This window comes from Lathyrus oleraceus, chromosome 5, assembly GCF_024323335.1.
Source record: "Lathyrus oleraceus cultivar Zhongwan6 chromosome 5, CAAS_Psat_ZW6_1.0, whole genome shotgun sequence".
NCBI classification, from domain to species: Eukaryota; Viridiplantae; Streptophyta; class Magnoliopsida; order Fabales; family Fabaceae; genus Lathyrus; species Lathyrus oleraceus.
Genome location: NC_066583.1, coordinates 599,788,965 through 599,814,078, shown reverse-complemented (window position 1 = coordinate 599,814,078; position 25,114 = coordinate 599,788,965). Strand labels below are relative to the sequence as shown.

General features: G+C 32.8%; 1 protein-coding gene across 1 annotated transcript; it reads right to left on the bottom strand.

The window, feature by feature from the left end:
• Nucleotides 1-4,429: 4,429 nt before the first annotated feature.
• Nucleotides 4,430-8,078, bottom strand: LOC127086863 (uncharacterized). The gene is made up of 6 exons (XM_051027679.1): nt 7,431-8,078; nt 7,135-7,343; nt 6,610-6,832; nt 5,910-5,995; nt 5,684-5,775; nt 4,430-5,123 (listed from the first exon to the last, which is right to left on the bottom strand). Exons 1-6 carry the CDS (start codon nt 7,518-7,520, stop codon nt 4,879-4,881), a joined length of 945 nt encoding a protein of 314 aa, XP_050883636.1. The 5' UTR covers nt 7,521-8,078; the 3' UTR covers nt 4,430-4,878.
• Between the last annotated feature and the right edge of the window lie 17,036 nt (nt 8,079-25,114).

Genomic DNA, 25,114 nt, shown 5'->3' with positions numbered 1-25,114 from the left:
CTAGAAGACTAAGGATCTAGGACCGAACGAAATCGATTCTCGACTTTTTTTTATCTAGGAGTGGGAAATATTGAGAGTTTTATTCGTAATATTATTCTTCAAGTGGAATATGATCCTAATACTTATAAGGAAATATTACTTCAAGGGACTCCTCATTTTGGAAGGATGATATCTAAGACGAAATGGATTCAATTATGTCAAACTACACTTGCAAGCTTGTCGATCTACCTAAAGGATCAAGACCCATTAGATATAAGTGGATGTTTAGAAGGAAATATCATAGTGATGGTACTACACCAAACACCTACAAGGATAGATTAATAGTCAAGGGTTTTAGACAAAACGAAGGTGTTGTTTGCATTAGCTTCATTACATGATCTTATATTTCATCAAATGGATGTCAAAATAGAATTTCCCAAATGGATATCTTGATGAGGAGATTTACATGGAGAAATCAGAAGGTCATGTGCTTCCTGGTAATGAACAAAAGGTGTGAAAGCTTGTCAAGTCCTTGTATGAATTAAAATAAGCACCAAAACAATGTCATCAAAAGTTTGACTTTGTCATACTTTCAAATGGATTTGTTCCTAAATCTTGTGACAAGTTTTTTTCATAAAAGTACGTGAAAATATTGTGATATTTCTTTGTCTCTATGTTGATAACATGTTAATCATTAACAACAAAAATGAATGGAATTTTAGAAACAAATAGGTTTCTAACTTCCACATTCAAGATGAAAGATCTTGGACTATTTTACACTATTTTATGGATCAAAGTAAAGCGAAACAGTGGGAGTTATAAACTTAATCAAACACATTATATTGAGAAAGTGTTTGATAAGTTCAAACAATTGCGTTTCAAGTAAGTGAATACTCCATTTGATCCTAGTGTCAAGCTTCAAAATAACGATGGAAGAGTTGTGACTCAATTGAAATATTCAAGTGAAATTGATTGCCTAATATATTTGATGCAATGTACTAGATTCGACATATGATTTGCAGTTAATAAAATGAGTAGATTTACTAGCAATCTAAATGGTGAGCATTGGAAGGATGTAACAAGTACTTTCCGGTTATCTTTTGAAAACCAAAAGTCTTGGCCTCCATTATGGTAGATTTCTTGCCATATTAGAAGGATATACATATGCAAGTTGGATAATGAATGTTGGAAATCATAAATATACAGTTGGGTGGATATTTACGATAGTTACGGTTTAATTTCTTGGAAGAGCGAGAAAAACGTGTATCACTCTCTCAACCATAGAATCATAGTTTGTGACTCTTTCTTTCACTGGTCAGAAAGTTGAATGGTTGAGGAACCTTTTGTTGAAAGTTCCATTAGTTAAAGCCAATGTTTCACAGATATTGATACATTGCAATAGTCAATCTAATTTAGCTAGAGCCTACAACGATATGTATAATAGAAAGTTTAGGCAGATAGGTGTTAGACACTCTTTCATGAGAAAATCGACTATGTATGAAATCATTTCACTCACATATATACCTTCAAAATATAATTTAGTTGATTCATTTGCTAGACCACTAGATGAAGTTTTAGTAAAGACTACCTCGAGAGGTATGAGATTGAAACTCCTTGAGTAAGAGTTTCAACAACGGTAGCAACCCAATCTAACACTAAGAAAATATTAACCTTATATTCAATCGGTAACAACAACCGTTGGTTTGGATGTTTGTACAATATTATCTATTAATATTGACTATTGCATTTGGATGGTTGAGTTTTTTAAAAATCTTAATGAAGTTCAATGTTAAGAATATGTATCTCAAGTAAAGTAGATATAATATGAATTTCACCTATGTGAATCTCTTGATGAAGTAATCTCAAAGTGAGAGTTGGAGTTTTTCTTACGATAAATTCACGAGATAGGAAAGTCACATGGCCATAAATAATGTTAGGCAAGAGATGTAGGCGAAGAATCATTAAAGAGTGTGTGTAAGATAACACTGATCTAATCTCAAAGAATAATAGGTTCAAAGTTTTGCTACCTAAAATCGCCATTAAATTTTGTGTTGCCTTTACTAAGGTTATGTTCAAATCGAAAGGTATGTAAGTGTATTAGCATATTTGTTTTCTTTCTAGAATTGGTCTTGTCACTATTATAACAAGTGACAGATTGTTGTAAATATTAATTAATGAAGAGATTAATTCAATACATAACCATTGTTGTATTCCAATAATAACATGACACCTCGCAAGTGAGTAATTGAGCATTCAATATATTGGAAACAATCTCACATTAAAATTTTAACTCACTTTAATGCTCCTTATATAGAGTTGCACATATTATATTACAAAAGAGTTAAAGAGGAGAGATTGTCACATGGATGAGTGTGGTGGTCACAAGTCTCATGTCACTTGTGACCTTCACACTCCCCCTCATTGATCGGCGACACCAACTCCGACTCCAGGATCGAAGGTGGGTGTAGTGATGCTAGTGGCAGCTTGTAGGTGACACTTAATTCGAATAGTTGCAACATTTAGTGGGGAGAGTTGCAATACTTGATAAAAGAGTGTGTTTATTAAGGGTCATAACATTGTAAGATCACATCAAAATAAATTGTTTCGAATTCAGAAAAATAATTCAATTTGAACTCTCCTCTTCATTTCTTAATTCTAGATTTTTTTTCTTTTCTATGTTCGAGTTTTTATCTGTTTTATGCAAATTTAAAATAGTACAAACTCGAAATAACTAAATTATCCTTAATAGTTATGCATGTAAACTCTAAAACAATTTAAAAAGTACTTGAAATATTAGAAAAGTGTTCATATCCACTATTCTAATCTTAATCCATTTAACTTAGAATTACTTTCTAACACATGGGATTATGTTGTCATGTAGTCCTCATTTAGTTGCCATAGAGGACCTTACTTGTTGCATATTTGAAAATGAATTTTATTGGTCTATATAGGAGAAATTAGAGATGAGAACTGGAATCATATCTAAGATATGTCCTTAAAAAATATACTTGTAAAATAATTATGAAAACAGACACAAGTAATTTTCCTTAAAATATTTGAGTAAAATAATGTAGTATCCGTTTCATAGTTGCAATATATTATTGTGAAACTATTAGAAATTTTAATATAATTGATTGTTTATTTTAAAAAATATATATTATTTAAAATATTGTTAAAAATTAAAAATAATATGATATTTTTATTCATGCTATTAATTTATATATAAATAATTTGTAAGTTACTTCTGCATTTTTTATCCTACATACTACACGTCAAGTTTCTTCCATCGAAAAAATGAATAAGTAATTAATATATTTTTCTTTAAAATTTATCTAAAAAATTTATTTGAGATACTCATAGATTGTTGTATTGTTGAAATGCTTAGAAATCATAAAAAATGGGATGCTTAATTTTTATTACTCATCATTAAGAAAATGGATGCTTAATTTTAGTTAATTAACTTTGTTATTTAAACACCATATATTTAAAAATTTCGGTAAATAGGCATGATAACGGGACGGGTGAGAGACGTTTTTTACCTCCTCCAAATTCAAAACATTTTCAAATAATTTTCGTTCTCCACCCTAAATTTATTAAAGATAGAGAGTTAAAACACAAATCAAAATATTAACCATATATTTAATATTTTAAATTATCAAAAGTTAAATAATAAAATATATAATAAAAAATATGGGACGAGTTTGATGATGAGTTCACAGTGGATATTAATGTCCCATTAACCGATATGTCTCGTATTTTATAATCGCGAAAAGTTTAAACTCAAATTCAAATTCAATTAAAATGGATTTTTCATGTCAAATTTTATGATGAATTTGAATATAATAAGTTCGAATGGGTAGCGCAAGGAGGATTATAATATTGTCTTTGATATAAACAGTACATTTTTAGTTGTTGAATAGAGTAATCAATTAGAATGATATTTACACACAAACCTATAAAATAATTATCAATTTTAAATAAAACAATAAGTAAATTGGTGCATTTCACCGAGGCTTATTTTTATATAAAACATGATAGAATTTGCTAAGTCTATATATTTTTTTTTATTTTTTTTCATATATAGATGAGCATGGAAATAATCCAAGAACGGTCTATTCTACACCTATATGCATTTTTTCTTCTTTTTCTTTGTTCAGTGATGCGCACCAAAACAAAAACAATGAAACCCCATTAGTCCTTGTGGAAATAAGATGATGACACATTAACATAATTTGGAAAATGTGAACATACTTTCACATCATTCACTCATCAAATCCATTAACCATAAAACCCTTATAGTCAATAGCAAGTGACTAATATAAATGTAAACTCTAAAAGATAAAAATAATATAAACATATAACTTCTTTGATGAAGAATTTTGCCACATAATAGAGTTATTCTATCGAAATATGTGCAGAGAATATTCAATTTATATTTAAAAAACACATATTTATACAGTATCAAATACGATGTCTGTATTTTGATTTTTTTTAAATAATAATACAATACAATCATTAATACTATACAATATGAAAGCAACTCAAAGTGCTATAGTTTTTCACTTGTGTCCCTCTCATGACCCCTCATTCACTCCCATACCCATCTCTCCAATTCCCTTTTAGAACATATATATAAAGTCTATCTATTAAAACAACTCAATTCATCAACCACCCTTTACCTTTAAAGGGGTTTTCAAGGTTGGTCCTAAAATGCTCTCAAAGGTTACTATTACTAGTACTACTATTACATACATATCCTCATTAATATTCTTCTCACACCCCTTCGACAAAAGGAGCAATGAATGGTCCAAGAAAGTCCATAGACAAATAAAATAAAAAAACTAAGAAAAGGAGGATATTTTTTTTGAGTAGTGGAATTAATCTCTTTTGGATATAATTTTAGCCATGTCGAATACCCATGAAATAATTGAAGTCATGATGTTGAACCCTTAGTTGCTTTAACCATGAGTCTGCCACACTTAATAGTGACATAAGTCTTTCTTGGTCCCGACCACGATTTCCTCCTGCCCACACATTCCCACCTTGCATCTTGTATGTTGCCAATCCAAACGCTGGCAATGACATGTTTTCTCCTTCCTTTTTCTTTTCTTTTCCACCTTCAATATCATCATCAAGGTCCATCCCTACATAAAATTAACATCTTATAATTAGTACATAAAATAGGTGCTAATTAATGCGACACGTTTGGATCGTCTCGTCACGCCAGCTTCGTTCGAGTAGAGATCATCTTTCGTGATCAAAAAAATTCTAGAAGAATTTTTCAATCACGGAAGAGGATCTCCACTCGGTCGATTCAATTAATCATTGAATCTAATCTAAAAATTATAAGATTAATACTCTCAACCATTGGATCAATCTAGCAACCAAAATTGAGTTAGAAATGAAGTATGTTGCCGAGAATTTGAGCTTAACTTAGGAAAAAACATACCTACAATAGTATAAGCCTACTACTAGTATGTATATTTTTTCCAATAAGATCGAGCGGTTCAAAATTTAAGATAGATTTTGATTTTTTTTTAAATCTAAAAAAAAATTTATCATCTAAAATTTTGATCCAACAATTAAGAAACATCGGAATTTACAGAGTCAAATGAACCCGGACAATTATGTAAATGTCCCTGACCATAGCCAAATTCTGCCCTTTAATTAAATATATAAAAAATTATAAATAGGAAATAAGTACCTTGAAATGAAGATGAAAGTGTGTGGTAAGTAAGGAAGCATGTGGAAAGATCTTTAATTGTTCTTCCCATGGGAATATGATAAATTGGGTACCTGAAAAAACAAAAAAATAAAAATATTCCTTAGTAAAAGAAAAGCCACAAAAGTACATAGATAGAAAGAATCAACTATGTTGAAGAAGTAAGTAAGTAGTTAAGGATAGGATAGGATGAGACAAAATTGGTTACCAAGCAACAGCCATCCAACTTGCTGGTGAAAGATCCACACTTCTTAGTGACATCAACCCAGGGTATCTTTGGGCTAATCCAGATATCTGAAATTCATAAAATAATGCTACAAATTCAACCATGGAATCTCTATACTTTTCTACATTACCATTTATTTATATGATGGATGCATTTTAAGTTCTTTTTTAACAAAATTGCTAATATCCATCCAAATTAGATAAAAGTTGTGGAAGAAGAACTTATGCTATAAGCGCATGACAAGTACATTGATATGAAATAAAGGAAAAAAGGAATATGCTTAATAATTTCCATTTCCACTTATAAGTTCAAAACAAAATGAGTCTTTACTTATTCAAAGGTCAAAAGTTGGAATTTTTCTCTTTAAGGATGCCTATATCACTACTCAACAAATTATTGTTATAGTCTACCACAATTTATGAATTATCATTTCTTACATTCACAACTTCTACACATTCACGCAGCGAAAGATTCCATGGTTTAGATTTCAAGTTTCATATTTTTTATATTTTTAAAAAAAAATCAAAATTCATTTTTAAAATTCTAACAGCCCGACCTCAATTGAACGGTTATCGATTCATTGGTAACGTGAATGAATAGAAATCGTGATCGGATAAAATCCAAATTCTCCGATTTCTTTCTATACCTAATCAATTTAAGAAAAAAAAAAAGTATAGCATACCTTATCCATTAGAGGTACTCTTCCATATGGATTTGATCTTTCAAAATATTGACAATAAAGATGACCCAATCTATCATTCAAATGCCATAGACAATCTTGTTCATATCCTCCTTCTTCTGATGAAGTTCCATCCCATCTCCATAACTTATCACATTCACTATCATCACTATAAGAATCACTGCATGAATCCCTTGTCTCACAATCACCTGATTCTGCCTCTTCCCTGAAAAAAAAACATTTCAAATTTCATCCATTAACAAACTTATAAATCCTGACAACTTACCTTACAAGTCGTTTTTGTAAGGATAACGCGCATTTAAAGGCCTAATATAATTAATTATGAAGCTAGTGTGAAAGTTTGACCTTAAAAAACAGTAACAATATCATAATCTTTCTCTAGTGGGGTTTGAATTTCAAAATGTCCTATGGTTAGAGACATGTAGGGGACACCAATGGTTGAATTTTTGAGGATGAAAAACTCAAATTATGTCAAGACAATAATGATGAAAAATCCGAATAAATTACCTGAAAGTGTTGCTAGTGAAAATCTGAATTGCAGAAAGATAAGGAACATAGTATTGAACAAGTGTCTCTCCACTAGTTAACGTGATTGGAACACCAGCTCCATAAGCACTCCATTCATCATAACATTTCCATAAATCACCTAACGTGAAATATTCCATTGTTTCTCTTTCCCATGGTTGCCACAAACGGTTCAGGTTCGTAATTTCCGACTTCAAAAAAAAAAAAAAGACAACAACATTAAAAAAAAAAAAACAAGATATTATTAAAATTGTCGAAAACAAAAAAAAAGACAATACCTTTGGTAGAAATTGAGGTTGAACAACGGGTGTTGTAGACCGAACGAAGCAATCAAGGTTAGAGTGCATTGACCCTTTATCAAAAATCATGACTTTAGAGAGAGAGAGAGAGAGAAGGGAGGGAAGAGGGAAAGAGGGTGTTTTTTTTCTGCTTCTCTCCCAACCCTGAAAAAAAACAGAGAAAGAGAATCCAGAAAAGGGAGAAAAAAAAGGTGTATAGATTAATTTGGGAAACGAAATGAGTGTTTGAAAGATGATAAATTGAAATGGAAAAGACGGTTTCTATTATTTGACTATGAAACAGGTAATTAAGCGTAAAATCTGATTGTCATAATCTAATAATAACTTTGTCTGTTTTTTGTTGTTGTTAGGTTTGGAAGGTAATGTTGTGAATGGAAAGTAGATTGTTGAAACTGAAGGGAGAAACTAGATTGTTGTTGAAACGTTAAAAAGTGGAGGGGGGTTTTTGGTGCGAAAATGGAGAGGAAAGTGAACAGAAAGAAAAGAAAGAGAGTATTGTGATTGAAATGGATGAGAAGAAGAGAGGATGGGGAGTTATGGATTGAATTGAATACTCGGCGAAAATTATGGCGTCCAGATTACATTATTTATATACAAACATTCATGACCTTCATCTGTCTCTGTTTTTTAATATTGTTTTTTGGTACAACTCTCTATTTATATTATTATCATTATTATTATAAAATACTTTTTTTTTTTGTTATTTCAGTCCTCTATTTTTGGTTATTTCACTATATTTTAATGGAGGGTAATATTATAAAACTTTTTACAATTTTTTATTTTTATATAATTAGTTATATTTTTTTTAATATTTGTGGAATAGTTCAAATGATTTATGATAAAAAAAATGGAAGGAGTATTAGTTAAGTTTGATGTTAAATATTTTTAAATAATAAATTAATTTTAAATTGTGTTTTTTAATTTTTTTAGTACTTAAAATTGCTAAATAAGTGTATTAGGAATGTGTTAACAACGTAGTCACATTTTAAATACATTTAAAAAGAAATGATAGAAACTTGATATTGAAAAAGTTTAAACCAATTTGATTTATAGAATCATCGCATTTTCGAAAGTTGTTTAGTTAGACAATATTAATATGAGAGCATTATGCAATTAGCATCGTTGACGACGAGTGAGAGTGTGAGTGTTATTGTCGGTTGTATTCTTTCATGAAGACGGTGACTATAAGGACGGAGGAACTCAGCTAGGGTGGCATAAACGGGGGGAAATGGACAATTGGACTGAGATTACAGCAAGAAGATGGAATGCATTTTTATTGAAATCAAAGGGACGTGATAGATTTTTGGGTGGCAGACGACAAGAAGGAAGACATTCGGTGATCTTCAAAAGGTCCGACACATGGCAATCAATCGTGGTTTTGGTAACAACGAAAAGGTTTTTCATAGTTGACATCGATATGATTTTCAAGGATTAATGCTTTTAGGGAACGATTACGTACACATAGAACTTTGAGTCATGTAAAGGCTGTTATGCGTAGGTGCAATTACGACAGTCGGTTCCGTAGGAAGGATGTAGGATTGGATCCAACTCGGGCATCAATGACTTCATTCTATTTTTTGAATATTCATGATCATCTTAAGTATGTTGATTTAAGAAGAGAACTTGAGGCATGTGGAATTATGTCTGATGTTTTTGTTTCTCGAAACAGAAACGCAAGGGACAACTGTTTGGATTTGCTCGATTTGCCAATGTGAGGGATGTGGAAAAATTAAGCAAAACTTTAAATTAGTTTATTTCAGGATTGATTCGAATCATTCAGTTTTACACTGAATTTTTTATCCTGATCAAATTGGACAGAAGCGAAACTCAGTGATTTGATTCTGGTCAAATTTTACACTTGTTCTTGATCATTTTCCTAGGAACAAGTTTTATTTTATTTGATTCGAAACAATATTTGTACGTGATTCAAATCAATTTCATTTTTCAAAATTCCTTTTCAGTTGTGTGTCATTTGATCCGAATCAAATTTTAAACACGATTCGAATCACGTGGCATTTGATTTGAATCACACTTTCTTTGATCTGAATCAACTAGCATTTTTTGTTTTGAAATAACTGTTATTTCTTCCATTCCACTTCATGTGCTCATTTGATTCAAATCATATTTTTCTCTTGATTCGAATTTAACCAACTTTTTCAACCATTTTGTGTGCTTAATCTCAAGCACATATAAAATATTTTTGTCATCATCTCTCACAAAATATTAATCATTTTGAACATATTCTTTAGTGTAATTTTTAGTGAAAATCAATTTCCTCTGTTTTGAGTGTTCAAAGTCTTGCTACGAAATTCTTGCATCTTCAACTTCAATTGAGTTCAGATCTTGATAACGAAGGTTCTGAGATTGATTGAATGAGACACGTACTTGAAACTAACCGTTCTTAGAGATCTTATTGAATTTCTTAGGTTGTTGGCAAGATTGAGGGATTGTCAATGGTGGTGATAAATTCCATTGAAAAGAAGTAGGCTCTTCTCTCCAACATTGCCATAGTAGTAACTGTGTAGAAGGCTACATATAAGGCGAAGTTCTTCTAATATCTTCGGAAAATTTCACCGCTTAAGGAATCGGTAGGATCAAATGGTTGATCGCTACACATGAAGACTTGGACCAGAATTAGTGTCATTGGAAGATTCAAGAAACATATTCGAGTAAAAATAACGTAGAAGGGTTTGGCAAGTTTGTTGTATACAAGTCAAGATCCAAATTAGGAGTTTATTTTCTCAGCTATATTGTGGATTGGTGATTGTATGAACTCTTGGAAATATTTTTCAAATAACAAGGAACTATGTATATTCCAATTGGAAACCATTGAAGAGTGCATAGGCAAAGCGAAGAGAACGCCAAAGCACTATAAATCTCGGTGTCATCTCTCTAACTCTTACTCTTGCATTTAAATTCGTTGTGATTGCATGCTTAGGTTTTTCAATTCTGTCGTATTATATTGTCTGTTGTTAATAGCAATTTATTACGTAAGCATTAGGTTTTGTGTGAATTGGATAACTAGTCAAGCTAGTTTTGTGATTGATAAATCTGAAAACAAATTGAATTTAGAACTCCACAAACTGAATCATTTTGTACACTTCTTGTGAATACACAAATTGAATCAATTCATACCAACTGTTTCATTATTATAATCTTGGATATTTGTGAAACAAATTGTGTTAGCATGATCATATTCAACTGTATAATTTTCATTTTCTCATCAAACCTTTCGCTCACAACTCATTTTTGAAAACACTCTGATTTTGGAAAATGGCGGTTGTAATTTTTTAATTTGGGTCTATTCACCCCCCTCTAGACCGTTTTTCTACTTCCATATTCACATCCAACAATGGAGACTATATAATGTATGTGAACATGGCTCGTTATAGTAGGTTTGAGATGTTTGATGTGAGAAATATATGGTGTGTATGGGAGAAAAAATGATGACATATGAGAAAAGAAATGATTCGAGGGAGTTTGGGAGTATGGGGAAGAAGGAGTTGGAGAGGGTGAAAAAGGAGGAAGTTAAGGGTGAGGTAATTAAGATGCATAAGAAGTGGGTGGAGGAACCAGTGATTTCTTGAAAGGGGAATGTTAAAATGGTTTCATACGTATAGGTAATGGAGGGGAACCGTAAGAAGTCATATGGGCGACGAGTGGAGGTAGACGAGGCATCAGTGGGTAGAAGTTATGAGTCTATTCTTGAAGACATTGATTGGACTTGTAATAGGGCCGTGGATAGGATCTGAATGGCGTTATAGTTACAATTATTCAACAAATTATATTTGATGTTGGGTTTCATGATTTTATGGAGGCTTCATTGGGAGCAGACAAAATTTTCTTGTATTTTATTGGAAAATGGAAGTGATGTTTGTTTGTAACGAAGCAGAGTATTTTTTAGTACTTTTGTGTATGATTGTCGTGCTTGGTCGAAGGATTTAGACATGGTTTATGAAAGAGGGGCGTAGGTACATTGTTATGGTATCCCGTTACATGCTTGGAATGAGAGATTCTTTGAGGAAATTGCTTTGGTTAAAGGAAGCTTGTTGAAAATGGATGAATGCACAATTAATAAATCGAGGTTGGATTATGCTCGTATTTTGATCACTACAAAATTGGCGGGGGAAATAAATGAGGTTGAGGATTTTTGGGTTGGCGGGAAAAGAATATGCAATTCACTTTAAGGAGGACTTAGAGTTTGACTTTGTTGATGACGCTTATTAAGCTGAGTATGAGGAGGACAATGAGTCTCAAGATACATATATGGGATGCGAGTTTGATGACGCATCCTCGATCGATAACATTGTGAATTAACTCCATGTAGATTGGTTAGCATGTGCAAATGAAAGGGGTATGGGTGATAATGACCGGTTTATCGAAGGTCTTAATCTTAAAAATAGTTCTGTATGGACCGGTCCTTGGAGTTATAATTTTATAAAAAAAGAAACAAAGGACGGAGTAAATTCTTATGTCAAGGAACCTAGAAATATTCACATTAACATTGAGAAAGGAAGAGGTCCGCGCAAATCTCAGAATAGGAAATGTGTATCGTATGTTCCTGATCTAAAAAGAGTGGCTAGATTATCATCTAAAGATAGGTATGAATTAATTCATTCTCTAAAGGGTAGAAAAAATAAAAACATTTCTAGCAACTCATTGGAGTTTTTATCTAAGGAAAAGAAGGGGGTTTCTTTGTTGATGGGTTCTAAGTCTTCAAGTTAAAATGAGGATTGGAAAAATTGGATGGTGGTACATGGTAAACCTCATGAAGTTGTTGCTAATGGCTACTATGGCAGTAATGGCCTCATCGCAACATGAGATTATGTTTTTTGGGGGGGTTTCTTTTCTGACTCTCCCACTTCTCACATGTTTCATTCTATGTTTGAGGCCCTTAGTTGCAAAATTATGTCAGAATATATGGTTCTAAGCCTATAAAAGGCCTTGTAAACATCAGAATTATACACTTTACATTTCTCTAAATTTCAACATAAGTTTAGTTCACTAGTTTCTTGCATTTTCAAATTCCTGTAAAATCTCTGTTGGAGCACGTAGTAGTTTGAACTCATTTTTTATTCAAGTTTTATTTTAATCATTATATCTTATTATAATTCATATGCTATGAGTCTGTTTATGTCTTTAGTTAAATCTATATCTGTTGTTATTCTTAATATGTATAACTAGTTTACTTAGATTTAGGATATGCTCAAATGATATACCTTGTGTAGGTTTTACTGTAATAGATAAAAAATTCAATTTACGAAACCAGAGTCTTGTATCTTATTTTATAAATATTTTAAATCAAACAATTACCATTCAAAACAAATCAATTATCATCTTAGATAATTAACGAAAATAATAAATATGATACTCATATATAGGTTATCAGCGTATTAATACATTTTTTATATTACTTTGATAAAATCGTGTACTTATGATCTATCAGGCAGATCAAAACATGATTAGTTGCTCTTTCTGTCATCCTATTGAAATCATAACACAACTAAATACTTATGTGTAAGTTTAATAGACTGTTAAAAAATAAAATAAAATAAATTTCATGACTTCATTCATAAAAATAACACTCCTCTATTTTTTAAAGATATTAATTACTATGCAATGTCAGTATAAAATATTTTACACAATCGATTCATCATCATCACCCGTTTGCATTACTTTATAGATTTTTAAAATAAAAGTCAAATCTGTTTCAACATCTAACGGCTATGATTAACTCACAGTGTACAAATTTTTTTAAATTTCTTAATGAAAAAAGTAAAGCAAACCCTTGACGATTTGCTAAATTTTGTAATCCTCTTACTATTTGAAACAACCAAAATTTGGAAAATAATACATCTATTTAATATGATATGCAATAGAATATGTTTTGTTTGTTATTTTTAAGTGTATATAATAATAATTAATAATAATAACTAGATTATAGAACGAGGTTTCTGGTCATACCACAATCCCATCACTATCTTCTTTAAATTTTGTTGGCTTCGTTCATAGATTTAAAATTAACAGCTTATATATCTTTGTTAGAAAAAATAAAAGAGGTTTTTATTTCTGATATAAAAAATAAAAATATAGTAGATTCTTTTCTAATAAAAAAAAGAAAAGTGTAAATGTAGACTTCAATAAACCACTTAAGTCCTCTATTTTTAAAGTAAAATGTTGGACTCTTTCTTCACCCGTTAACTTCAACGAAAGTTTTATGTGACTACCAAGTTATTAATTTACAATACAATGAAAAGCTTTATAATTAAGTGTCGGTTATAAAATCGTAAAGTCTTGTTATTATTATTATTGGTAATCACTATTTATAAATAAATAAAATAGTAACACATCACAATCTTATATATAAATGACTTTATATGTTTTGATTTGAAAATGATTTGGTGATGTCGGTCTCATAATAGTCAATTATGTAGCTATTCAAAAAAAAATTATACTCTAATATTTGGTAAACATTTTTTTAGCATTAATTAATTTGCTATCAAATATATATTCATTCACTATTAATTAATACAATTATGTTATGTCTTTTTACGGTTCTAAGTTATCAATATCATATTCCCTTTCACATTTCAATTATCAATGTCCTCTCGTGTTTGCCACTCATTTTATTTAAAAAAATTCAACAAGCACTAACTGAAAAACCCATGCTCAACACAGGTTATTATAAATTTTTAATACAATAAATATTACCGTAAAACTAACTATTAAGCTAGCGAAGAGGCTAATTTTTGTGAGTTAATTTTATAATTATTTTTTCTAAATTCGAATTCTATTAGATTGATACTAGTCTCATAACACTAAGATATATTTAGTTTGTTACTAAATTAGTATTTTTAGCTTAAAACAAAAGAAAAAGTAAACTCAAATTTTTGTATTATTCTATCAGTGTTTCCATAAAGTGATATAGATGAATGGAAGTTGGTGAAACCGCGTAAACGTAACAGCAAGTAATTCATATATACTAACAGTTGTATGTTCCATTGTTTTGTGTTGTAGCTTTGAATAAAAATAAGCTTAAACTTAAACATAACGTGCGGTAGAATATAGAAAGAGAGATGAAAAATAAGCACGGTACAGCATGAACAAGCAAGCCATAGTTTTGACATGGTCTTAAAACGCAAATGATGAGTCTCTGGATTACCCAGCACGGCATTGCATTCATGGTATGGCATATATATATATATATATTATACACGAAAACTACTAAAAATGAAATTATTAATTGATCAGAGTCTTCGATGATAAATAAAAGAAAGAATTGGGTTGATGAAAATTAATTTATTTAGTTAAAGTTTTTAATTAAGGTAAAAGTATCAATTTTTATTGATACTAGTATAATATAAGTGTCTCTTATATAAGAACAAAAGTTATAAAAGGGAAAGAAAATGTCATAAACAAACAAAGTAGATGAAATTGAAACAATATTGTGTGGACCCTCTTGTTTGAACACTCGGTCTTTTCTTATTTGTTGTTTTCTGAAATTCTTACAACATTTATGCATTTTCATTCTATGATTGTATGGTATTGTTTGGGCCGCACAAACAACCCAACAAGACCGGTTTAATAATAAAGGTTTAATTTAGAATATTCTTGCATGAATTCATGTACAGGTTGATCCTTTGTAGAGGTTTACACTTTCTTTTGAAAGTTTGACATCCGATCTTACGATTGACCAATTCAAGGAGATTAATTTCATGTGTTCACTTGTGGGAATTCTATTTAACGTCATATTAAAGTTATGTATGGACTAACCCAACACATAAATTGTTAGTACCTAACGGAATTCGAACTTGAAAGTTTGAGAGAAGCGGACTCTCAGAACCCAAACTTTCACCACACTACTACAACTAACATTTTTTATGATGCAACTTATATCTCGAACAATAAATAATAGAGGGTATAGGTCTTGGGAGCGCCATGTTTTATTTTAAAAAATCAATATTTTTTCTCGGTTTTTACAAAAACTGACATAAATAGTTGCTCAGGGTTTGAGACTTGATTCACAGCTCCTGCAATTTTATGTTTTATTTAGAATAAAAAATGCGTTTTTATTTTTTATAGATTTTATGTTGGATATGTTAACTCAGTTTTTAGTAAAGCTGAGATAAATACTCTCTAAAAATTTTATTTCGTCAGAGTTAATGTTAAGTCTATCTCATTCACTTTTTAAACCAACATTTTTCTTTACAAGTCTCTCATGTTAAAAAAGCTCGAACCAACACTTTCCTTTACAAGTCTCTCATCATATTTCTAGTATGTATAAGTTCTTTATTACTGGTGTTGTTGTTTGTAGTTCTTGTTGTTGTTATTATTTTGACACTGTCTTGTTGTTTACTGTTTTGTTGGCTATGTACTATTTTTATTTTATTTTTAGAAGTTTTATGTTATTATGGATCGTAGTTGGATGAAAGTCAATAGATTAAGTAAAGAGTATGGGAATGAAGTGATACAATGTCTTGATTTCGCTGGAAAAAACCTTCCTAGAAATAATGGGATTTTTTGGTGTACTTGTAAAAGGTGCTTTAATACGAAAAAACATCCAAAGAATGTTATATTCAATCATTTTGGTTGTGATGGAATTATTTAAAATTACATGAAATGAGCATGGCATGATGAAGTGACAAAAAAAAGACATCTATCACACACAGTTGAAGATGATAAATTTATTATATTGAAGTAGATGCTTTCAAGAAAGCTAATGTGATAGATACTTTGCAAAGAGACATGGAAGATTCGTTGTATTTGGTATGTAAAAGTTTTACAAGAATGCCAGTTGTGTTAAGACTATTTAATCTTAATGCAAGGTGTGGGTGGACGGATAAAAGTTTCACTGAATTGCTTGGATTGTTGAAAGAAATGCTTCCTGAAGGTAACACGTTGATGAGCCGTAGTTATGAGGCTAAGAAGATATTGTGTCCAACGGGTTTGAACTATGTCAAAATACATGCATGTCATAATGATTGCATCTTATATAGGAAAGAGTTTGAAAACTTGAAGGGTTGCCCGAGGTGTGGGGAGGACAATGATGTTGATGAAAATGATAGTGTAACTAGCAAGGGTATTCCTTCCAAGGTGATGTGGTACCTACCGATAATTACAAGGTTCAAAAGATTATTTACTAATGTTAATACCACAAAGAATACTAGATGACATGCAGATGAAATAGTGTATGATAAAAAAAAAATCCGTGTTAGCTGATTCATTGCAATGGAATAAAATTGTTTCCTTGTTTCCAGATTTTCCCCTTGAACCGAGAAACCTTAGGCTTGGACTTGCTACCTAAGGAATGAACCCTTTTGATAATTTGAGTACTAACCATACATCATGGCATGTTCTTCTCATGATTTACAACTTATTGATTGAAGATTTAAGACTTTTGTGGGAGGAAGATATTGATGTTGATGATTTGTATACATGTGATAACTTTAAGTTGTGTGTCATGTTGTTTTACACAATTAATGACTTTTCTGCATACGATCATTTGTCTGGGTACAACATCAAGGGACATAAAGCGTGTATTATATGTGAAGTTGATACATATCACCGCCAATTGGAAAAAGGAAAAAGACAGTTTATAAAATTTCTAAGACATAATCATCCATATTGTAGATTGCAGAAGATTTTTAATAGAGAATAGAGTTTCATATCGCTCCAAAGCCCTTAACTGAGAGGGAAGTTTATCAAGACATCAACATATTAATGTTGTCTTTGAAAAGAAACAAAAAAAAATGGTGGATAAAAATATTTGAAAAAATAGGTCGGTGTTATTTGATCTTTCATACTGGTCTAGTCTTGATGTAAAACATTGTCTTGATGTGATGTATGTGGAGAAAAATGTATGTGATAGTTTGATTAAAACACTTCTCAACATTAAAGGTGTCGCGGCTGAAAAAATCACAAAGTCACCACCATCTTATATTCGTTCCTAATGAACAGGGGAAATAATGAGAAAACCCTAAAGGAAAGGATAAGACGGTCATCGCAACCGAATATGGGTTCGGGAGTCAGTTAAGTGAGTGGAAGATATTAGGCACCCCTCACCTCCATTAGACTCAATGAGATCCTCATCTAATTCTAAGGTTAGTATGTGTTTCTAAGGGAAGTTTATCTATGTTACTTATTCTTACTTAAGTTATTTATTTACAAGGGAAATGTCATCATTGAGAGAAAATGTTTGATTAATAAAGAAGGACACATAAAATGTTTTTGGTTATTGTACTCACTAGAGATTTACAACTCTATGCCTACATACCTTTATGTTAGATGAAGGATCAGAGCAGCGTAGTTCTTCTAAAAAATGTTGGTTTGTTTTGGTTGTTTTTAGATTATTGAAAGTTATCAATGCATCGGGGGCAGAGAAAAGTTTGATTTTGAAAATGCCTCAATGCACAAGGGTAGAGGACTTAAAATTTGAATGTGTGGAGTTGATTCTATTTAATTTGTTAATTAAAAAAATTATATAATTAATTTAATTAGAAATTAATTTAAATGATATAAATATATACATACTTAATTTTATTTGAGATATTAAACATAATTAAATAATGAAGGGAAAAATAACATTATCTTGATTAAATTCTGATTAGCCTTAATAATATCCCAAAAATTAGCTCTAAAATTTATCATAAAATTATACTAATAAACCCTAATTATTAAAACATATTTTTGTATTTTTTTTGTAATTTAAAAATAAAGTAAAAATAAACCCTTGATTACGAAAATGAATTATTTTAATTAACTATAGATTATTAATTTATAAAATTATTTTATAAAAAAATAAGTTAAATTGATTCAATTAAATTAATTGGACAGAGGGTGTATTTTGCACTAGAATAGCAACATGCCTTTGAGAAAGGGGTGTGAAGAGCAAATGGGCATAAGGCCATTTTCGCTGAAGCCCAAGCTGAAGAGAGGGATCACGAGAGAGAGTCAAGACTGACTCTCTATAGGGTGCGTCTGATCATAATGAGAGGGATCTAAAGGATCTTGTATCATAACCTTTGATCTGGTATACTAGTCAAAGTAAGTAGGATGGAGGGATCAGATGTGAAGCCAACCTGGAGGCATGCTACACGTGGGGCATGGGATCATCAGTTGACTAGGATAGTCAACTGATCTGGGGCATCTTCTAGTGCCACTTGGCACATATTAAAGGGGGCGCGAAAGGAGTATTTAAAGGGCTCTCCTTCAGATACCCAATTTCTTCCCTTTCTTTCTCTTTCTACTCTAACTTATCTCTAATCTCTTCTCCGACCTCTCTCTAATTCCCCTCTGAATTCCTCAACTTCGGCCACCCTCAAACCCAACAACTACCATTCCAAACATTGTAACCCCAGTCTCCGGTTAAAGTTCAACCAGAGACTTCATGCCTTACCCAGAACACGATGAATATTCTTCATGAACATTCATCCATAACTTAGATCATCAACCTTTTATCCAGAACTTCAACCCAACCCTAACCCTAAGATGAACCATAGGGTTCTACTGATGAACCCTAACCCTAACTTAAATCCAGAAACTCTTCGAACCTACCCAGATTGATCCTAAACCTTGGTCGATCCATAGATCGGCCTACCCTGAACCCTAATCAATGCTTTAAAACATAAAATCATGCAAAAAGATATCAATCCCTACATCAACTTCTAAACACACACTTGAGTCAAACAATTTACCTTCCCTACCGTGACCTAGTTAAGTTGAGTCCCTTTCCTTGCTTTAATTCTAGTTTCTTATTCTTAAACTCTTCGATCTCCTTCTAATCTCATCTTCTTTCTTTTTCAGGTACTATGGAGGCTTAACTCCAATACTTAGGATTTCGATATGAAAACTTAGGTATCTGATTCGTAGAGCTTTGGTGTTTGGTGGAAATTGTAGCAGCAACTTAGGTTTTAAGGATTCTTTTTTCTTCCCCTTCTTTTGAATTAGGTTTAGGATTTTATAGATTAAATTAGGTTTAGAAATTTAATTATATTGATTTGTATTAGAAAACTTAGGATTTGATTGATTGTAATTAACAATTAGTTTTTTTTATTTGTAAATATAACAGCTTGTACTTTGTTCGAATTCTTTGTAAATTGTAATATATAATGAATCTGAATGAAATTAGAAAGTTTTGATTTAATTTGAATGCTTTAATTGAAATGATTTGTGAAATTCCGGTATCAGATATGAGATGTCGAAGGTAATGTCACGACACTAATATCTGAATAATGCAAACAGGATAAAGATAAAGAATAGTAATGCAATAGACACAAGCAATTGTTTACCCAGTTCGGTCCAACTCACCTACATCTGGGGGCTACCAAGCCAGGAAGGAAATCCACTAAAATAGAATCAGTTCAAAGACTCTCTGTACACTTTAACAAGTTACAATCTTTCTCACCTAATCTCTACCCGTGCAGTTTCTACATAAGCACTCTTAGATATGAGAACCCACTCACTTCCCTACAATCACACCTGTGATTTTAAACAACAATCCCTTGTGAAAAGAAAACACTTTTCAATTACACACACTTGATCTTCAATCAAGTAGACACACACTTGATCTTCAACCAAGTAGACACACATTTGATCTTGCTTAACAACTTTGATCAAGTAGACACACACTTGATCTTGCTTAACAACTTTGATCAAGTAGACACACACTCTTGCTTAAAAGCTTAGAGTGACAATTTACAACCCACAAATCAGACCAATTCAATCATCTATGGATGAATTGAATGGCTTACAAGTCTCACGACTAAACAAGACACAAACCCTATCTCTCTCTCAATATTCCGCTCAGTATTGGTTATGTACAAATCAGGTTTTCCAAGTCCCTTTTTATAGAAGCTTTCAGCTGGGCTTGGACATCTTAAAAACTCTAAACTATTTTCCAATTAAATCTTCTCATGACAGCTGGTTAGATCTCCTTGGAAAATAAGTAAATCAGGTTGTAATCAATGATTGAATGCGCCTGCAAATCAGATCTTCAATCATACATAGATTGCCATTAAATGCACAATCACAAAACACATAACATTCTCCCTGAATGTTCTGTATACAGGATGTCATGACATTGGGTCTGACATCTTGGAACAATCCTGCATAATTCCATAATTCCATTTATAATTTCCAGCAGGTACAGACATATCAGATGCCATGACATTGTGTATGACATCCTGAAACAATCCTGCATAATTATGTTTTTAAACTCCAGCAGGTACATAATATCAGATGCCATGACATGGTGTATGACATTCTGAAACAATCCTGCATAATTATGTTTTCCATTTAAACTCCAACAGGTACACATATATCTTATGTTAATACATCACATACAATATCTTGTGAACACTCTTTGTTTTACCAAAATTGTTGCCAACACTTAGAACCAACAAACTCCCCCTTTGGCAAATTTTGGCTAAAACATATATCTGCCCATTTTGTTCACAAGGAAAACTATCAGCAGTTAAACAGCATAACAACAGTTTAAGCAGCAGCAGAAGCAAACACAATTACTAGCTAAGCTACTAGTAATACACAAAAGCACAAGGGTACTTCTTATCCCCCTAAATCTGTGCTACACAAACAGAATTACTAGTTATAGATGCAACTAGTAAGACACACAAATGCACATGGGTACTACTTCTCCCCCTAAATCAGTGCAATACAAACACCTCCTTTAATAATAACAGCACCTGTAACAATCAGAATATCATTCTGACATCTGCTTCAACATCACCTGTGCACCACATCAGACATCCCCTTTGACATCTGTAAACAGAGCAGCATTCTGTCTTACAACAAACACATCTCCTTCAATAATAGTTGTTCATCTGTTCAACTACATCAGCACATACATCTCCACATCAGATCCACATATTCCACATCAACTCCACATATTTGACTGCTTCCACATCATCACTTCTCCCCATTTTTAGTCAAAATTGACCAAAGGTGACCAATTAGACAAAATAAATGTCAATTAGCCTAGCAGAGAATGTCACAGTAGATGTTATAACATTAAAAATGTTAAAACATAATTGTTAGGAGATACAAACCATCATCATACACAACTGTGATAGCTGAGATAATGAAAAATCCATGGAACTCATTAAGAGCCCAAAAATTACATAAAGGCATCAGTAAGGACTGCCACAAAATACACACATTAAAAAAAAAAAAAACTCTTCAGCATCAAAACAACAGGGGGACCAGCTTTCATAATAGCACACACAACAGCCACACCAACACAGTCTTCATCACAACACAGTCTTCAAAACATGGAGAACCATTACCACTTACTCTGAGGAAGAAGTATCATCTTCACCTTCAGAATCAGAGTTGCCACTAGATTGAGCATTGGACTTCTCACTTGAGGTATTGGCATCTGAATCTTTGGTCTCACCAGCCTTTTCCATCTCTTCCTTCTCTAGGCTACTAATTAGAACCTCCAAAGCCTCTTTTCTTGCCTTGGCAACCCTTATACCATTATCCAGCTCCTTGCAGGTTTCCTTTAATTGATCAATCAAGCTACCTTGAGATGCAAGCTCCTTTCTGGCAGATGTCATGACAACATCATTGACATGACTTCCCTCAAACAGCTTGTAGTGAATGGATAGTGGAGGCTTTCTTCTGCTAGGAATGTCACTTGTATTGAGAATGCCTGGTTATTGGCTCAAGATAATACCACAAGTGATGGATGGGAAGGTAATGGGTAGCTTCACTGCATTTGTGGAGGCATGTCTGACAATTTGATCAAACATAAACCTTCCAAAGTCAAAGTTTTTCCTGGTTCCAATAGCATAAATGATTCTTCCAAGACCAATGGAGATGGTTGAGATATGATTGGTAGGCACCCAGTTGGCTGAACCAATCTTATGTAAGATGGCATATTTGACAGTTAGTTTGCCAGCTGATAGGTGATTCCTACTAGGCCATTCCTTAACTTGGCCAGCTGTAATAGTCCTACAGACTTCATTGTTTGTAGCCTCTAAATCCACTCCTCCATTAGTTCCTCTCCCTAGGAACTTGTTGATTATGGTTGGGGAGAATGTCACACATCTACCTCTTACAAAAACTTTGCAAAATTCCCTGCTACTCTTTTCAGAAATATCCTCAGGGATATTCACAACAAACTCTTTTACTAATCCCTCATAGCATTGGGGAAAAGCAACCACAGTCTTCATCAGTCCAACAACCTTAATCAATTCCATGACCTCCTTCACCTCTATAGCCTCCTTTCCCAACTCCCTTTCAACAACAACCCTTCTTTGAATGACAAACTTCCATTTGGCAGCACCATCTTCTAAATGAAAAGAGATGTTATCTAAGTGCACATCTGTAGCTTTGCCTGGAGACTTCTTGACAATCTGTCTTTTAGCAGGGGAGATGTCTGGGACATCGTCTTCAACATCATTATCAGAGTCAGAACTCTCTCTGATCTTCCTCTTCTTAACCTCAACTTTACTCCAAGATTTGGAGGGTCCTACACCAGCAACCTTTTTCACTCTTCTTGGTGTCCTCATTTCAACCACAGTCTTCCCTTTTCTGGTCCTCAGTTTATTTGCTACACTTGGTTTCACAAGATGAACCAAGGTGTCATCTTCTTCCTCAGAACTTTCTTCCTCCAGATCAATAATATTCTTAGCAGTTTCATGAGACACATTTGTTGGTTTCTTGCTAGGTACGTTTTTACCTAGAGAACATAATCCTTCAGCAGCCCCTTATTTCTCTGATCTAGATGAGTTATCATCTTTCTCAGCTTGGGGTTCCACCTCAGGTGAGGGGTCCCTTCTAGACAGAGGGGTAGAAACACCTTTAACTGCATGCCCTTCATTTAGAATCCTAGTTACTAGGTTCCTAATGGCATGATCAGCATAGTGCATGTCATTTTGATAAGGAGATTTATCAGGAATATTACCTTGCTTACTTCCAGCCATGGAAGAAGGACCTGGGGCGTCACCTGGTATCACACAGAGAGGAGTAACATCCAACACGTCTTCATCTAGAAACTCCATGGAGGGAGTCCTTGCATGATGAGTGGGTTTTACACTAGAGGATGAGGGATGTTGAGACATGTTATTGAACTTTTGAAAAAAATCTCTTTTCCCTAGTAGAGGTTTGCTGAGAAGTTGGATGAAGATGGAAATGGTTGTGTTTAGGTAGCGTGTGGAAATGACATAGATACTAGTTCCAATACTAGGTAATGATTCATCATTAATGTGGCTCTTTCTTTTAAGTGGGCAGACAATATTTTTATTACCTTTTCCACTATATATTAATTGCCATAACTTTACAATAATCCAAATCCCCAATTTCCATCTTACATATTCAAGCTCATTATCATCCAAACCTCTTGCAAATTTGTCAGCTAATTGCATTTCATGCTATAGAGCTATGAATTTGTCTTCCACAAATTCTTTAATGGAGTGATGACAACAAATAATGTGCTTGGTCCAACTGTGCTGAATAGGATTTTTGGACATAGTTGTAGCATTCAGGTTGCCATAATACAATGTCATGACATCGTGTGTGACATTATATGCAATCATCAGTAGTTTCAACCAACCCTGTTGAGAACAACTGCTTCCATCTGCTATATATTCAGCATAAACATCATTTTCATCTTTCAAATGTGTAGGAGAAGGTGTCTTTTCACTCTCCATCCCAATCTTCTCAACATTGTTCTTGGCACTTTTGCTTTGAGATAGATACACAATCCCTTATATCTGCTTGACTTGTAGCCCAAGTCCAACACAACTCTTTCCAACTTCAGACTGCATATGACTAGTAACATGTTCACCCATCTGATCCAACCTCCTATCTATTTGAGCCATCAGGAGCTTTTCTCCTTTGGAAGTGATGTTAAGTTTGAGCTTTTGGTGTGACATCCTTGTCTAACATTTCCCACAGACTTGTCTTTCATCACTCTTGAGAGTTTCTCTAGCAGATATACTCATCTTCATCCCTTTGACATAGGCACACTTTGAGGAATAATTAATCTGAGAGCTCCACATGTAACAGTTGTCTTTTGTCCTGATTCCTTTCATAATCACTTCACTGTCTTTGTTAGTAATCAGACATTCAGTTTTGGTGAAGTTAACATTCAAACCTTGATCACATAGTTGACTGATGCTTATTAGATTTGCAGTCAAGCCCTTAACCAGTAGGACCTTGTCAAGTTTAGGAACTCCAGGACAATCAAGCTTGCCTATCCCCTTGATTTCACCCTTTGCTCCATCACCAAAGGTTACATAGCTTATGGAATGAGGATGAAGTCCAGTTATCAGGTCTTTGTTTCCAGTCATGTGTCTGGAACATCCACTATCAAAATACCACTCTTCTTTGGCTGAGACTCTGAGGGGAATGTGAGCTATTAGACTTGTAACATTAGTCTTAGGAACCAATTGCTTCTTGTTGACAGGCCTGTGTTGTTTGGGTCTGGGTTGATAGTGAGTCTGATGATGAACAGGGCTAGGATAACCATACAACTTATAGCAGAAGGGCTTCAGGTAACCAAATTTCCCACAGTAATGGCATCTCCATCTTTGGTGTTTCCCTTTCTGTTGTCTTCTCTTCTGATGTTGTGACATATGATGTGACATCACATGTTTGCTTTTACTATGGCTGCACTTAGGTTTGGCTTGAGGTTTGCAACC